This window comes from Microcaecilia unicolor, chromosome 9, assembly GCF_901765095.1.
Source record: "Microcaecilia unicolor chromosome 9, aMicUni1.1, whole genome shotgun sequence".
Classification (NCBI taxonomy): domain Eukaryota; kingdom Metazoa; phylum Chordata; class Amphibia; order Gymnophiona; family Siphonopidae; genus Microcaecilia; species Microcaecilia unicolor.
The window spans coordinates 144,734,065-144,751,740 of record NC_044039.1 but is presented as its reverse complement, the minus strand read 5'-3'; the positions used below and the strand labels follow the sequence as shown (position 1 = coordinate 144,751,740).

Here is a 17,676-nt window from a genome sequence, read left to right as displayed (position 1 = left end):
GATGGGCCTCTTCAGTCTGAACTATTCTAGAGCGATGTGTGTCTAGTCTAACATGTCAAAAACGGGGGTCATTTAATAACAATTTATCAGTAGATCTCAATCTGTGGTTTCTTGTGTGATAAGTCTTTTTCCACCCATGGGCTGCCATGTCAACGTACCTCTGCAGAGTCCTGACTCCCAGTTAGCCCGTGGAAAGGAAGACTTGAGCCAGGAATCATACTAAGATCCTCCATATAGCAACATGTAGAACTGCCTCTGAGATGCTGGGCCAGCCTCAGCCTGCCAAGTTCCAAAGTATACCGACCCTTTCATAACAATGATAATAAATTTAATGTTTGTACAGCATCAACAGTGCACACAGCTTGTACAAGATAATTTACTCGATTACAATGTCCTTGTCCCAAAGACTTTGTAGTTTAAATGCCTGATTCTCTAAGCTTTTTCCTGTGATCACAATGGGAGAAATATTCAGACTTATGATTTGTTAAGACAGTGTTGATGAAATGCTTTATTTAATTCCATACAGTGAGTGATGGATAGGGAAATGGAACAGGGTTTGCCAGGATCACAGAACTAGGTTAGAGTGGTTCAAGCTTATTTTGCTTACTTTATTTTTATTTTTTTTTTTTGTCTATTAGATTGTAAGCTCTTTGAGCAGGGACTGTCTTTCTTCTATGTTTGTGCAGCGCTGCGTACGCCTTGTAGCGCTATAGAAATGCTAAATAGTAGTAGTAGTAGTAGTAGAGTGTAGCTCTGAAAGGGACAACAGACAATTTAGACAGACTTCACTGCTCATGTCTTAATCCTGCTGGGATAATGTAGCCTACCAAGCTTTGAAACCTCAGGTTCTGTGGTCTAAAAGGGAAACTGAAGATATATAACACAAGAGATATTTGTTAACAAATCCTGAGACAGTAAAGGCACGTTTTACAAGAAAGTACAGTGCAGCCTAGTTTAGAAGGTACAGATACCTTGTTGCCAGGGCCAGAGAAATGGAGGCAGCATCAATATTCACAGGTGTCTAGCGCCCACCATCCAACCACAGTCCCCCCCCCCCCCCAAAAAAAAATAAAAGAATTGAGGCCTGGCTGCTTTACCGCTTGTTGCCTTTCCTGGAATCTAATTCCCTCCCTTCCACATCCAACTATGGGCAGGCCTGAGTCCAAAGTGGGTGAGCACAACAAAACCTGCCACCCCGCCCAGCGTCTCCCCCTCCCCCACCCCAGGCGATCAGGGGTCACAATTCTATTTCTCTAAATCCCCAGCACCTTTAAATCCTTTAAATCTTCACCAGGAGCAATCAGCAGCTCATTCTCCTTGCTTGCACCGGCTTCAAGCCTTTTCTTTGATGTAACTTCCTGGTCCACGAACAGGAAGTTGCGTCAGACAGGGCAAATTGACCATTGAGACAATAGGGCACTGCGCAAGGGCCCACAGCAGTAGGGAGCCCAATTTCCCCTAGCTTCCATCAAATTTAATCAGTTTTGATAGGTGGTTAGGAGCCCATGACCCTTATTGCCCGAGGGCCCAGATCACTATCAATCCACCCCTGCATCAGGGGTAAGCCTCAGGCCAGCATGAGCAGGGGGAGGGATGTGTTGCTGCTCGCTACCGGCGAAGAACTAAAGGATTTAAAGGCGGGGGAGGGAGCGATAGTGGGAGTCTTCCGCTAGTGGGGCTTGGAGATTCCCGCCAGCCACAACACTGCTATGCCGTTCCTGGGTGGGCCTGATTCCAAAGTGGATGGGCCTGGGCCCACTCATGGCTACGCCAGTGTTTTCTAATAACTGCAGCACAAATGCCTTTTCCTGTTCTCCCTGTGAACTTCTGTTTTATTTTCCTACTTCCTGTTGTAATGCCAAGAATTTTTTAAAATCTTGAAACACATTTTTTAAATACACGTTTTTTTTTTTCAAATTTATTTCAGATTTTCTCATACATTTTCAAGTAAAAGTCTGATTCATTTCCTCCAGAGATCTGGTAAAAAATAATTTGAAAATTCTGTTGTGCGCCATACTTTATTTTTCAGTATTTTGTACAGATTATGACACTTTACAGCTTTGAAAATGCATTGTTAATTTATCAGTTATATTCACAAGCAGCCATTGTGTCAGTAAAATGATTGGGCCCAATATTCAGCCGGCATTACATTTCTGGGTATACAAAGCTGGCAAAAACATAGCTGCTTAAGGGGCCCTTTTACAAAGCCACACACCAATTCGACACTACTGCCATCTCACTGCGAGAGCCGGCGGTAGTGCCGCCACCCCCACCATGCACCATTTCTGGCGCCGGAAATTATTTTCCATTTTTACCGCAGGATCCCTTACCACCTCCTAAATAGGAGGCGGTAGGGCTCCCCCAGGAAATGGCTGCGCGGCAAGTATATACTTATGGCACAGCCATTTCCTTTTTTTCACAAAAAAACTGTTGTGGTAAAAGGAGCCTCGGCATGCAGCAAATCCACGCGCCGAGGACACCGCAGGGCCCCTTTTACTGCAGCTTGGTAAAAGGGCTCCTAAGTGTGATATTCGGCACTTAACCAGTTATGAAGAACTGAGCCATCTCTCTCCTCTCCCACTGAGCCATCTCTCTCCTCTTCAATCTGTTAAAAATTCTGCTGCACGACTAATATTCCGCCAGTGTCGTTATGCTATATTAGCCCTCTCCTCAATTGGCTCCCTATCCGTTTCCGCGTTCAGTTCAAACTCCTCTTACTGACTTAAAATGTATTCACTCTGCAGCTCCTCAGTACCTCTCCACTCTCATCTCTCCCTACACTCCTCCCCGGGAACTCCGCTCACTGGGCATATCTCTCTTATCTGCACCCAGTGGCGTAGGAAGGCGGGGGCGGGGGGGGGGCGGTCCGCCCTGGGTGCATGCCGCTGGGGGGTGTTGGCTCCGCGCTGGTGCACTGCCCTCTCTGCCCCGGAACAGGTTACTTCCTGTTCCGGGACAGAGAGAGCAGTGAACCAGCGCGGAGCCGACACACCCCAGCAACATTCAGTCGGGGCGTATCGGCCCTCCCGCCCGTCCCTCGCCGCAGGTATGCCCTCCAGGGGGGGCAGGTATGCGCTCCGGGGGGGGGGGGGTGCACTCCAGCAGGAGGAGGGTGCGCCGTGCTGCACCCGGGGGGAGGGTGCTCAGCGGCGACCCGCCCCGGGTGTCAGCTCCCCTCGCTACAGCTCTGCACTCTTCTCCTCCACCGCTAACTCCAGACTCTGTTCCTTCTGTCTTGCTGCACTTGTATGCCTGGAATAAACTTCCTGAGCCGGTATGCCAAGCCTCATCTCTGGCCATCTTCAAATCTAAGCTAAAAACCCACCTCTTCGATGCTGCTTTTAACTCCTAAACCTAAACCTAACCCTTCAACTGTCCCCTATCCCTGATATGTCCTGTCTGTCCTAACCCTTATCCCTTACTTGTCCTGTCTGTCTGTCATAATTAGATTGTAAGCTCTATCGAGCATGGACTGTCTCTCCATGTTCAAGTGTGAAGCGCTGCGTACGTCCGGTAGCGCTATAGAAATGATAAGTAGTAGTAGTAGGATAAAGATAGGACTGCATTATATGCTGTCCTATTTATGCGCTTATCTTAGCTGGTTATGTGCTGAACATCAACACTTAAGTGGCTAATTGATAACTTCACCCCCTGAATGCTCACAAAATAGATAGTTTCGGCTTGGCCGCTGACTGGGCATTTTCAGTGGTTCTGTCCGGTTAAGTGCAATGCCTGGTTAGCCCCGGACAGAGATCCTCTCCTTGCCATTTAAATTATTTTGAATATCAGGCCCCTTCTTTTTAGCTTTTGCCACATAGTAGAGGTGAGAAGCTTCTATTTTACTAAGTATGGAACCTTCCTTACATTTGTGGAAATGTTTAATTGTTTTGAATATCGGGTCCATTATTTTTGGTAAACTGATTGTGAAATGCCATGTTTAGAAACAGAAGTACTAGTAAACAGTTGCTAGCAGTGGTAATACATTCTGATGAAAAGTTCAGCACTCAGGAACAGCATTTGGAGGTCACCAAAAACAAGTGCATCATGGGAACCCTCCTAGAACCAGGAAAGAGAACAAAGATGGTTATAAGATTGTTTATCCTTAGGCTAAAAAAATGGAGAGAACAAAACTATTTCAGAAGGTAAAAAGAAAACATTTTATTTGGAGAAAGGAACTTTTTGAAAACTGCTCACCCTCAGTGCCAGTGGAACAACAATCATACTTTTATGCCCATTGTGTGGGGATGTTAGGTTACTACTGCCCCTTAAGTACTGTTGGGGCTCAGTGGCCTGAGGCCCAGGCATGGGCACTCAAGCTGACCCAGGCGGCACAGGATGTCTCTGTACCAGCTGGAAACCACCCATATGTCAGGAGCAGCACTCGGGTAAACAGAAGCCTGAATCTGGAACTTGCCAATAACAAAAGCTGGAACAGGAACTGAAGATGGAGTTGGCAGTGAGGCAGGTCCCACAGCTGAGGCTGGAACTGGAAGCAAACCAGGACTGCAGGCCTGGAACCAGAGTCAGCAAGCAGGTCGGAAGCTTGGAAACAGGAACTAGAAGCAAACTGGAACTGCACTGAGCGAGCAATTTTATATAACATACACAAGACTCCGTAGCATACAGACAGATCAGCAACTATCTGCCTCCTGGCAACCCCTTTCATTTGAGCCCCAGCCAATCCCAGACCCAGATGCCTAGGAGTGTGACTTGAGCAGTCCCTCTGCTGCTTTCCCTTTCCAGGTTGCTAGCTGGTCTGGGGTTAGATTTCCCATCCTGGGGAACTGAGGGATACAATCATGCATGTTCTAAGAATGCCAAAAACCAATGCAAAACTATAAATGCTGTTTGTTTGTTTGTTCTGGAAAAATGTACTTGCCAGGTACTGTTTCCTCAAGGTAATAATTAAAGCAAAACAACCTATATATAATATGTTTTGAAATTGATGCCAACCTGGTGGGTTGAAAGTACCCCTGAAGTTTGCACCATTATGGGCAGTTTGACTGTTCTTCCCAAAGCAGCTTAAAAAAACCCCCAAGCCAAAAAATAAAATGTGCCACAAAATAAACCAGGCTGTTTGAAACTTCTACTAAAGTAAGGAGCAAAATAGTACAATCTGTGCAGATTTTCTTTTCATTTCTACATTTTACAAATAATAATTTTGTTTTAATTTTTGTTTGCTGCATTTATATCCCATATTTTCCCACCTATTTGCAGGCTCAATGTGGCTTACAATATAATACAACAACAATCACATTGATGGAATAAGAAAATAAAAATATAGATAACAGATAAGGTGCAAAAATATATCATGGCAACCATATTAACAGGGTAAGAATTTCAACATTGTTGCAGATGAGGTGCATTCGAAAATTATGTATAATAAGAAGTGGAAAATAGATAAAACATAACATAATGATATCAGGACAAGATACAATATTCAGTAATTAGGGTGTAAATTAAAGTAAACAAGTTAGAAAAGGTCCATTATAAATGTATCTGGTGAAGTTTAGGTGTCAGTTTCTTATGGGGGATCTTTTTTTTACGTCTTCTTGAACAAGTAAGTATTTAGTAACTTCCGGAAGGTCATCAGGTCATGTGTTGTTCTCAAGGTGGTCGGCAATTCATTCCATAGTTGTGTGCAGATGAATGAGAAGCTAGATGCATGTATTGATTTGTATTTAAGTCCTCTGCAGTTGGGATAATGGAGGTTTAAGAAAGTGCGTGATGAACTTTTGTTATTTCTCTCTGGCAGATCTATCAGGTCCGACATGTAGGAAGGGGCATCTCCATAAATAATTTTATGAGCTAGGATGCATATCTTGAATGCAATTCGATCTTTCAGTGGAAGCCAATGCAATTTTTCTCTGAGGGGTCCAGCACTTTCATATTTTGCCTTTCCAAAAATCAGTCTGGCTGCAGTGTTCTGGGCAATCTGGAGTTTCTTGATGGTTTGAGACTTGCATCCCACATATAATGAATTACAGTAATCCAGATGACTCAGTACCATTGATTGCACTAGGTTGCGGAATATCTCCCTTGAGAAGAAAGGTTTCACTCTTCTAAGCCTCCACATTGCATAGAACATTTTCTTTATAACACTTTTCACATGGTTATCTAGATTTAGATTATGATCTATTGTTACGCCTAAGAGTTTCAGGGTGTCTGCAGCATTCCCTTCTACTATAAATAATATTTGAAAATGAAAGCAGTGTTCGGGGTTGTGATGAAGTCTTTTCTGCTTCCTTCTTCACCCATATTTTCTCCAAATTACCCTCTCTCCTCATGGTCTCACCTGGTTCTATATTAGTGTGATAATCCATGAGAGAGGAAAACCAGCTATGCCAGGATGTGTACATGCAGATATCTTAGCAGAAGATGTTCATAGTCTAGACTTGAGAATTCTTTATGACTTCAATATTTTCACTGGTCATTTTTCACAGTTCCACTCTGTTTTCCTACTGTGTTATCACCACAGTGTCTGACATCTAGGGGGGCAATTCTGTAACTAGGCATCTACAATTAGGCAGCTGGAGGATGTGTGGTAGGAGCCTGTTCTACAAAGGAAATTAAGTACCTTCTTTCCTTTATAGACTACTAGTAAAAAAGGCCCGTTTTTTAACGCAATGAGACGGGCGCTAGCAATGTAATGAGTTCCTGCCATTAATGTTTCCACGGTTGTATTCTGAATATAATTGTTGTTTACATGTGTAAGATTTCTTTATATACAATATTTTTTGTGTAAACTGTTACAATGTGATAGGTTTTCCTTGTTCAGGCCCTTCAATCAGTTTAACAATCTCATCAGAAGAGCTCCTTACTCGTGAGAATGCAACATACAGTTGCCCATGTGAGAGACTGAGAGTGACAGTGTGTTTTACAGTGTAAGACAGAGATACACAGAGTGATTGAGTGTGTGTGTATGTGTGTGTGTGAGTGACAAAGTGATTAAATGTTTGTCTTCCCTTCCGTTCTGTGCACTTGCCTCCACTGATGTTCGTACCTCCCTGTATATGATTGTTTGTTAGAGATTCAATCCACTCCACTTCCCTCCTCCAAGTTCCGTTCTGTCTGATTGGTTCTTCGTTGACAGTGAGAGCCAATGAAACACTGAACTACAGACTTACGAACCCTACACTGCCACAGAGTCAGCTTCAGAATGTTGGAGGTGCTTTTTATTATATAGGACTAGTGTAACCAGATATTCGTAGGATCCAGCTCTGTCGATGCTTGAACACCTTTAATATGGAGAAAACTCCTTGACAGTGTCTAGGGAGTATAGCTGGGTCCCCCTTCCAGGACCCAGCTGGGCTTGACCCTGCTTAGCTTCCTTCTTCACCCGACTGTTGCCTCGCTCCACACCACCTTGGCCTGTTCTGGGAACTCAGCGCCAGACCCCCTGAGAGCTTGCAGGACTTCCTCCTCTCTCTATTGTTTCCACAGAGGCTCAATCAAGGCAAAACGTTTATAGAAAAAAAAACTTTATTTTCTTGCTTCCATTCAGCATAGATATAAAAGGAAAACACCTTACTCCCAGGTTGTTAAGGTTTGCTGCCAAAGTCTCATTCAGGGTTTAAACAGTCCATATAACTTCACTTTAGCCATAATTACTTATTTTAGGGAATAGTACATTATCAGAAAGAAAACACAATAGCTTGGTAGGTTGCAGGCCCAGACCTTTTCAGTATGAAACAGTTTACACTTTCTTACAGCATAGCTACACAGCTTTGGTCCCACCTGGATCAGACTGGGGTTTCAATTGTGCCCAGCCCTCTTTCTGTCCCAGGGGCTGCACCTGTTTCCTCTTTAGTAGAGATCTTCCCCAGCGCCTCAGTCTCTCTCCTCTGGTCTTCCACCAGTCTCTCCAAGGCACAGCTAGTCACCCTCTTACAGCAGCTTTTTGGGTTTGAGCCAGAGCTCCAATCTCCATCTGTTCCTCCTCTAGTCCTTCAGTAACCTCCATTTTATCCTCCTCTTCAACGCCCCCAACCTCTCCAGCTGGCCCTCATCACCTTCCTCAGAGACCATTTCCCAATCTTCTATCTCCTCCCCTACTCTTGCACAGCCGGGTGGGGAAGAGAGGGATTCTGGGACTGGTAGTTCCTCCTCTTCTTCCTTAACCCAGCCAAACTCTCTGCCTCTGGTAGCACAGCTTTCTGAATGTGGGTGTTGTGCACATGAAGTCTGCCCCGTTGGGGTTCCCCGGCTGCCTGCACCCCCCTTCTGAGTGTCTTCCCGGATCCCCTTTCACCTACCTTCTCACAGGAGGGATCATTTCAGCTGAGTTTAGCATCTCCCAGGATTCTGAAAAGTTGGCTCCTATGCAGATACATATGCACTTAACATTTAGGCCTGAGCGCACACACCAACCATAGAGTCGGTGTGTTAATGCCTGAGGGGCCCTTTTCCTAAGCCGTGTAAGTGTCTACGCACCAAAATGGAGTTACCACACGGCTACCGCGTGGCTCTTGCAGTAATTTCATTTTTGCCGTGCGGCCGAAAAATAATTTTTATTTTCTGCCACGCGTATCGGACGTGCGCCAAGTGGCATTTGGTGCACGTAGGTCATTACAGCCTGGTTATCGCATGAGTCTTTACAGCTAGGTTAATGACTGGCGGTAAGGTCTCAGACCCAAAATGGGTGCGCAGCAATTTTGATTTTGCCGCACATCCATTTTCGGCAAAAAGTTTTAAAAGTCCTTTTTTTTCACAGGTGCGCTGAAAAATGATTCTGAGCATGCCCAAAACCCGCACCTACACTACCACAGGCCATTTTTCAGCACACCTTAGTAAAATGACCCCTGAGTGCGGCAGATAACCTATAAATTAGCACTACCTCTGTAAACCCCTCTTGCAAAGGCATGGTATGTAAGTTAAGTGGGTATTTGTAGAATAATGCATAGGCCACATGCCAGCATATATGCACATTACTGTTCATGTAGGGGGATGGGACTTGATGTACCAACTTTCTGTGGTTACAGTCAAAGTGGTTTACATATTATATACAGGTACTTATTTTGTACCGGGGGCAATGGAGGGTTAAGTGACTTGCCCAGAGTCACAAAGAGCTGCAGTAGGAATTGAATCCAGTTCCCCAGGATCAAAGTCCGCTGTACTAACCACTAGGCTACTCCTCCACTAGTGACATTCCATGTAGAAGCCTGCCCTTGCAGATCAGCAATGCGGCCGCTCAGGCTTCTGTTTCTGTGAGTCTGACATCCTGCACATACGTGCAGGACATCAGACTCACAGAAACAGAAGCCTGCGCGGCCGTGTTTCCGATCTGCAAGGGCAGGCTTCTACATGGAATGTTACTAGTGGAATAGCAACATTCCATGTAGAATCTCAAATAGCAGCAACAGAATCTCAATAGTAGCAACATTCCATGTAGAATCTCATATAGGGAAAGGGAAATGGGACTTGATATACTGCCTTTCTGAGGTTTTTTCAACTACATTCAATGCGGTTTACATATATTCAGGTACTTATTTTGTACCAGGGGCAATGGAGGGTTAAGTGACTTGCCCAGAGTCACAAGGAGCTGCAGTGGGAATCGAACTCAGTTCCCCAGGATCAAAGTCCGCTGTACTAACCACTAGGCTACTCCTCCATGCTTGTATTCTAAACACGTATGTATGTAAAAATTGAGGGGCCCTGTTACTAAGTGATGTTAGAATATGGGCTTAGTCAACATGATATTTAAAACCATTTAATCAACAGCAACAGCTCCTGACCGGTTGAATGCCACTTGACCTGCTATCCAGGAATATTCAGCGGAAGATTGCCAGTTATCTCCCACTGAATATTGCCGGTTAGTGTTTAGCGGATAATCGGTTATATTGCGTGATATAACTGGCTATCTGCTAATTTTCAGCACATTGCTGACTAAGTTTGGTGGCCAAATATGGCTGCTGAAATAGCAGACCTATCTTTGGCTGGTTTCAACTTAACCGGCCAGCGCTGAACATCAGCTTGGCCGGTTAAGTTGAAACCAGCCAAAAAACACCCAGATATTTAATCCCGTGACCAGAAACGTCTCAGCGTTGAATATTCAGACTCCGCACTGACCACGAGAAAACAGCCTGGCTAACTCCCGCAGTCTGTATATTGAGCCCAGTGTGTTGTAATGCGGAACTTTCATGTGCACTAAGCCAGGGCCGTGCCTAGGGTCTCCAGCACCCCCCTGCAGTTGGCCCCGCCCCGCCCCCCGAAAATTATCGCTACACTACCCGCCCTCTTCTCCCCAGATCCTTTTCCTTTTTTTTTTGTTTAAATTTACCTCTGTCCGGCAGCAGCGTAGCGTTAGTGAGAAGGAGGCGTCGCTCCCCCGCCCCAACGTGTCAGTCTTCCCTTCGCTCAGTGGCCCGCCTTCTTCTGATGTCATTTCTGATGTCAGAAGAAGGCGGAACTGAGCGAAGGGAAGACTGACACGTCGGGGCGGGGGAGCGCCGTCTCCTCACTAACGCTACGCTGCCGCCGGACAGTGGTAAATTTAAACAAAAAAAAAAGGAAAAGGATCTGGGGAAAAGAGGGCGAAGTAAGCATGGTGCGGCGGGGGGCCCCCAGAGGATGGCGCCCTCCTGCCATGCTTACCTCGCTTACCGTGTTGGCACGGCCCTGCAGTAAGCCCATTTCTAACACGGCTGTAGTGTAGGCATTTTGCAACTTTTTTTTTTCAGGTCATGCACTAATGTTTGCACTAGCATGCATTACCTGGAAAACTTAATGCAGGAATACTTACTGCCTCCTATTTAGGAGAACTAAGTGCTTCCTGTTAACTCTTTCTTAACCAGTTAGTTTGCTAATGCAAACACGCTAACTGGTTAATGCTTAAGAACATAAGCATTGCCATACTGGGATAGACCAAAGGAACATCAAGCCCAGTATCCTGTTTCCAGCAGTGGCCAATCCAGGTCACAAGCACCTGGCAAGATCCCAAAACAGTACAATACATTTTATGCTGCTTATCCTAGAAATAAGCAGTGGGTTTTCCCCAAGTCCATCTTAATAATGGCTTATTGACTTTTCTTTTATCCAAACCTTTTTAAAACCCCACTAAGCTAACTGCTTTTACCACATTCTCTGGCAATGAATTCCAGAGTTTAATTACATGTTGAGTGAATAAATATTTTCTCTGATTTGTTTTAAATGTACTATTTTGTAGCTTAATTGAGTGCCCCCTAGTCCTAATATTTTTGGAAACGTCATCTGCCATTTAGATGCCCAGTCTCCCAGTCTCGTAAGGTCCTTCAATTTTTCACAATCCTCTTGCGATTTAACAACTTTGAATAACTTTGTGTCATCAGCAAATGTAATTACCTCACTAGTTACTCCCATCTCTAGATCATTTATTCATACTTTTAAAAGCAGTTGTTCCAGTACAGACCCCTGCGGAACCCCGCTATCTACCCTTCTCCATTGGGAATTACTCCAACTCTCTTTTCTATCTTGTAACCAGTTTTTAATCTACAATAGAACACTACCTCCTATCCCATGACTTTCCAGTTTCCTCTGGAGTCTTTCATGAGGACAAATGCCTTTTGAAAATCCAGATACACAGTATTGACCAGCTCACCTTTATCCACATGCTTGTTCACCCCTTCAAAGAAATGTATTAGGTTGTGAGGTAAGATTTCCCTTCACAAAATCCATGTTGGCTTTGTCTCATTAATCCATGACATGCCCCCAGAAAAATTTCTTTATAAAAATAGCTAATGCACAAGTTAGCACATGCCAACAGGCAAACTATTGCAAAACACTTTAGCACATTTTGCAATAAGCCTTTTTTCCCCCTGTGTTAAGTGCACATTAGTACTTAACATGGTTTAGTAAAAGGCCTCTTATAGAATTTTATCGCTAGTGATGAAATGATGGATATCCTCTGGAACTGCAAACATCATTATTAGAGTCTCAAATGGAGGTACCAGCCTTGTGAAGAGGAGCACAGTCTTAAGAGGGCCCCTAATAGCCTGAAGCAAAGCAGGTCTAAGATTGAAAGCACAATGTAAGCAGCTGGGCCAGCATCTAACAAAGGTGGATTTCTAATTATTTGAAGTAGTCAAAAAGTGGGATAGTTATTGGCTTGTGAGATTTTAAAATGAAAGATGGAGTTTACCCTGAGACTAGGGCTGTAGTAGAGATTCAGGTGTACAATAAAGGCAGAGAAAAAGATGGTTGCAGTTCCAGGCAAAATAGTTTTGGTTCATTTTTAGAACAAAATAGGATTTTTTCATAACTTTCAGTGATTTTCTTTCAGTTCATTTCACACGTTCCTTTTAATTAAAAAGTTACATCTCAGAATTTAACTATTATACATGCTTTCATTTGTAGGTTAGTGCATGCTGAATTCATTTTGTGTGTCTTAGCAGCTACTATGGTGGCTCTTGCTGGCCTTGAAGTGGTGTTGAAGTTAGGACTACAAGTACCAGCAATGTCAGCACTTAAGCACATAAATTGCTTTGACCTCATGTGCAACTTCTTCAAATCAATCACCTTACTTTCTAACTCTTCCTACTTTCTTACCCATCTATATGTTACAACTTTACCTTACCCTTCACTATCAATTATAATATTCCATTACGTATTGTGCTGATGTTGCAAGTAGTATACCATGCCATACTTTGTATTGTTAGTTGAATATTTGTACTGCTATAAAACTTCTTCATTGTAGCTGGGTGGGGGGGGGGGGGGGGGGGGAGAAAAGACGTTGGGTGCTCCCTTTGGTTCTACAGATGGAAAATGAATACACCTCCCCAAGAAAAAAGTAACAGCAAAAGAAGTGTAAGTTTAAAGATGTGCAGGGGGGAGGGGTGGAGGAACACATCTGTGCTCATGAGCAGAGCTTTTCGGAGAATCAGAGAACCCCAGGCTAGTGCAGATTAGAAGGCCCCAGAGTCCTGGAACCAGGGGTGTGCTGGTAAATTTTTAACAGGCTCTTTCTCCGGATGTAGCCAGCTCTGCAGTTGGAAGGGCCAGGGGTGGCCGGAGGGGAGCAACACTTGCCTCTCTCTCCTCCCTCCCTTCGTGCGGGCACGCTAGGCATACCTTTGCTGGCAGCCAATAAATGGACTGCCACCACTCCCAACATCTTGCTCTGAGCAGCATGCTGGAACTTCTCTTACATGCTCGAGAAGTCTCAGCCTGCTGCCCAGAGCTGGAAACAAGGAGCGGGGAGCAGCAGTAGTCTATTTACTTGGCTGGCAGGGCTCAGCATCCCCACCAGCAAAGTAAAAGATAATTCAGCAGGGGGCCCAAGCCCACATTTTGGGAGCCAGTTGTTAAAGTAGCCATGGAGGGCTCTACTTTAACAACCGGCTCCCAAAATTCTTAAAAACTTAACAACCGGCTCTTGCGAGCCTGTGAGAGCCTGCTCCAGCACACCACTGCCTAGAACTCAAAATATATAGAAGCAATCAAGATAGGTTTTTAGCTCTAGAAGTGTGCAAACTTATTTATAATTAAGGAATAATCCAGTAGCTGAATTTAATATAACTGAACACAAAATTAGCAAACATCCCCCCTCCCCTAAATGGAAGCCTGGACCAAATGGCCCCTTCCATGATAGGCTCTATTCCAGTAGAGCAGTATAAGAGAAATGCTTTGAAAAGTTCCTGAAATGTAATTTATCTTGAACTACAACTGAAAAAGTTGTGAGCCAAATAACTAAATAATGTGTGAGGAGGTAATTTTAAAAAAATGCTTTGCAGTGCAGGGCTCCGAGAGCCTCTCATTTCCTGTTTTCATATTTGTTTCAAGTCTCCTGCAATGTGACAAATGTGAGGGTTTCCCCTGTACCTCAAACTCCTCTTGAGCTGTAAATGCAGTATATGGTACAGCGCAACCACCACATAATCCTCTTTCAGCTGCAGGATAGGACAGATGCAGTCAGACTTTCCACTCACTGTTGCAAGAGGTGAATTTCATAAGGTTTTATTAGCCCAACAACCCATCTGTAGGAGAAAAACCTCAGAGCCTGGGTGCTTAACCATAAACTTCCTCTAAATATTAAGTTCAGTGTGTGTCTATAGACATACATAGTAATGTACAAGTAATTAGGCAGGTATGTAGGATTTTGTCTATAAATGCATATATCGTATTTATGTGGCTGTTATATAAATGCATGTGCTCTCTCCATTTTTTAGTTTTAGATGCTTATGATGTGTGGCAGGAGGATGTGTGTGTTTTGTGAGCATCTGTAGTCTCTACACATGGTACTGGTATCTTTATTCAGATAAGGGCAATTTTGGAAAGTCTCGTTAATGGACTGATGCAGTGCAAAATAGGTTAGAGCCAATTTAATTAGTCCATGTGACTAATTCAGAACATGTCTGAACAACCTCCAGATTAAGTAATTAATTCATACCTGTTCACTTTTTTCATCTTATAACATAATTATAAAATATTCTTTGTTCCAGGTTAAACTTGTTTACAATTTACCTCAGCCTGTTAAAACTGTGAGGAAGGAAAATGCCAGTGAATTTCTCAATCTTATCCTGACTCGTTATAGAGGCCGTACTTCTCATGGGGGGGGGGGGAGGGGGGGCGGGGAAAGTTGTGGAAGAATAGAGAAAAGTGTTCCTTTTCATCTGTGGCATAGGGGAAACCATCAGATTTACAGATCAACTGATTGAATGAATGTTCTTATTTTTCTTCAAGAAAGCTGACGGGAGTTGCAACACAAACTTCAAGAGGACAAAAACACGGCAACAGGTCCTGAAGGTGTTCCTTGAATTCATTGAGGGAAACCAAAACATTCTGGTGAGTCTGTGAAGAATAACTGGGGGACATCGATCTTTGGCCCCGCCAGCCTGAGAAAATCCCTTCAGCTTACTGAAAAGCCATAGTTGGGCACTGTGCTTCAAGTGATATCAGTGAATGCTTATTCATTATCCCATTCTGAATTGTAAATAGTCTGACCCAGTTTACTGACCAAGAAGTACCATTATAGCAGGGGTTCTCAACCCAGTCCTCAGGACACATCTAGCCACTCAAGTTTCCAGGATACCCACAATGAATTTGCATGAGATAAATTTACATGCTGTACCTCCATTATATGCAAAACTATCTCATGCATATTCATTGTGGGTGTCCTGAAAACCTGACTGGCCAGGTGTGTCCCTAGGACTGGGTTGAAAACCCCTGCACTATAGTGAAATAGTGCCACTCTGTGCAATTTACACCACTCCATAGAATAGTTCACAGGATAATGTTAATAGATACTGCATTTCACTATTCTATGAACATTATCCTAGTAACATTATCATTGCATATATAGCATATGGTGCTCTGCTGACTGGCAGAGCTTGTTAAATATGGTAGATGTTGGTAACTATGGGACATTTGACCCACCCTGTCTGCCCAGTTTCCCTGCCTAAGGCTAAATCAGACTGGGCAACATAACACGTATATGTTCTGTGTCTTAAAATAAATTTAATTAAAACATATAAATAAGTAAAAAAAAAAAAAAAAAAGACCTCCCTCACCAACAAAAGAGAACATCAATCAAGTTAATTAAATGCATCAGTAAACAATCAAGATTTACATCTCTTCCTGAAAGACAAATAGCCCCTAATCTCCTTAGGAAGAGAATGCCAAGTCCAGGAAAAAACTAATTTTCAAGTTTCAGCAAATTTAATTTCTGAGGATGCAGGACATGATATAAGAACTTGTGAAGGTAGGTAAGGCACCAAACTATCCTTTAAAATTTGCTGGCCTTCATTGAATAAAGGTTTGTAGATGTCCAATGTCCAGGCATTCTGTCCTGAAACAAACAGGAGGCCAGTGTAAGTTACACAATGTATGAGTGTTACAGTCATTTACTTTATTTAAAGACAAGCCTCACCAACTAGCTCGAGGCAAGTTACAACATAAACATTAACCCCCCGATTCTATATAGCGTGACTTAAGTTGTGCGTGCAAATCCAATCATATTCTGGATTTCCACACGCAACTTAATTAACAAGCCAATCAGCGCCGATAACTGCCAATTAACAAGCAATTGACACTAATTGGCATTAATTTGAATTTACACGCACAACTAAGTGTATTCTATCACTTGTTGTGCGTAAATTCTAAGTGGCATAGTTGAAAAGGGGGCATAGCCATGGGCATGGAATGGGCAGGTCATGGGCATTCCTAAAATCTATGTGCATTGTTATAGAATACAGCTGGTCTGTGCCTAATTTAGGTGTTGGTATTTATAGCGAGTTTTACTTGGCATAACTGCCCACGACTAAATTTAATCGTGTGAACAGGCTCTTGGCATATTCTATAAACTGCGTGGAAATTTACGTGTATCCTGAGCAATGTATAGACATTTCTGAGTGATACATTGAAAGGAGCACCTGCCTTTAACGTGCAAAATTTTCCACTAGGTCTGGAGCTATCTTTGTTTGAGGGAGACTTCTGAGAGGAGCAATCTGCTTGCATTTTTCAATAGCAAAACTTGTTGGAGAGCAGAGAACAGCTTTAGAAGGGTAGAGAAACAGCTGAGGGGGGTGCTTTTAGCAGAGAACAGCTTCGTGGTGGAGAAACAAGCAGACAGCCAATCGGCTAGGGAAAGCCCATGTTGTTAGCTGTGATGTCCTGGGGGGGGGGGGGGGGGGGGGGGGCGGAGAAACAGACAGACAATGAATCGGCTGGGGAAAGCCCCTGTGATGTCAGGTATGATGTCAACTGGAGGGGGGGGGGCGGAGAAACAAGCAGACAGTCAATCGGCTGGGGAAAGGCCTTATGATGTCAGTTGAGGGAGCGAATTCATGGAGGGGCAGAGGGAAGGCAAGTAAGCTGCAGGAGGAATGTGTAGTCAGCACCAGAGCACTGCAAGGGAAAGGAGACAGGGAACAGTGGAGCCAGCAAGTACTGCAGGGAAAGGAAAGAGTACACCAGCCCTAACACATGTGCAGAACAGGGACACTTACCGAGAGACTGTTCTGCGCATGTGCTAGGTGCTTTTCCTACTGAGCTGCTTGCTGAAATTGCATGCAGCTCATTTGCATGCAATTTCCTTTGAGCATCGCTCGCTATTTCCAAATCGGTAACTTCTACTGAGAATCTAAATGCACGGACTTTTGTGCATTGGGCCCTCAGTTGGTGCTGCTGATGAGTGGACTCCATCCTTCCTGGGCCCCGAATACCGCCTTCATAGCCTTGGCTGGCCTGAGGAGCCAGAGCCAGGATACTGATCTCCCACATAAGCAGCTAAATAGTCTGGTAATGTTGGTGCACTTTCTTAACTGTTTTTGTACACATGTACTGGATTGATTTATCAAAGCTTTACCTTGTATTTATAGAATGGAAGCAAACTGTAGATAAATCAGGGAGGACCACTGTGTGGAAGTAAGGGGAACCTTAGTGTGCCACTTTATTCTACTTTCTTGTTTAACCTTTTGTTTAAGCAAATGTGGTTCCTTTAAGGGATAGGGAGGATGCTCTCCCTTTTTTGTTGTTACTTGAGTGCAAAAGGAACAATTTAAGTGTCTTTGGGGCCCTTTTACAAAGGCGCGTAGGCACTACCGCTAGGCTACCGCGTGCCTCGGCCAGTAATTCCATTTTTGGCGCTTACCAGGTGGTAACCGGCAGTTGACATGCACTGACCACTTACCGCCCGGTTAGCACATGAGACCTTACTTCTAAGTCAATGGGTGGCGGTAAGGCCTCAGGCCAAAAATGGACGTG

At 44.0% G+C, this 17,676-nt stretch overlaps 1 protein-coding gene across 1 annotated transcript in view; it reads left to right on the top strand.

The window, feature by feature from the left end:
* Window positions 1-17,676, top strand: part of ITPKA (inositol-trisphosphate 3-kinase A) — a 154,025-nt gene that overhangs the window by 116,245 nt on the left and 20,104 nt on the right. Inside the window, exon 5 of the mRNA XM_030214389.1 lies at window positions 14,656-14,757. Within this exon, the coding sequence (XP_030070249.1) occupies window positions 14,656-14,757 (102 nt within the window). The remainder of the gene's footprint in view (window positions 1-14,655; window positions 14,758-17,676) is intronic.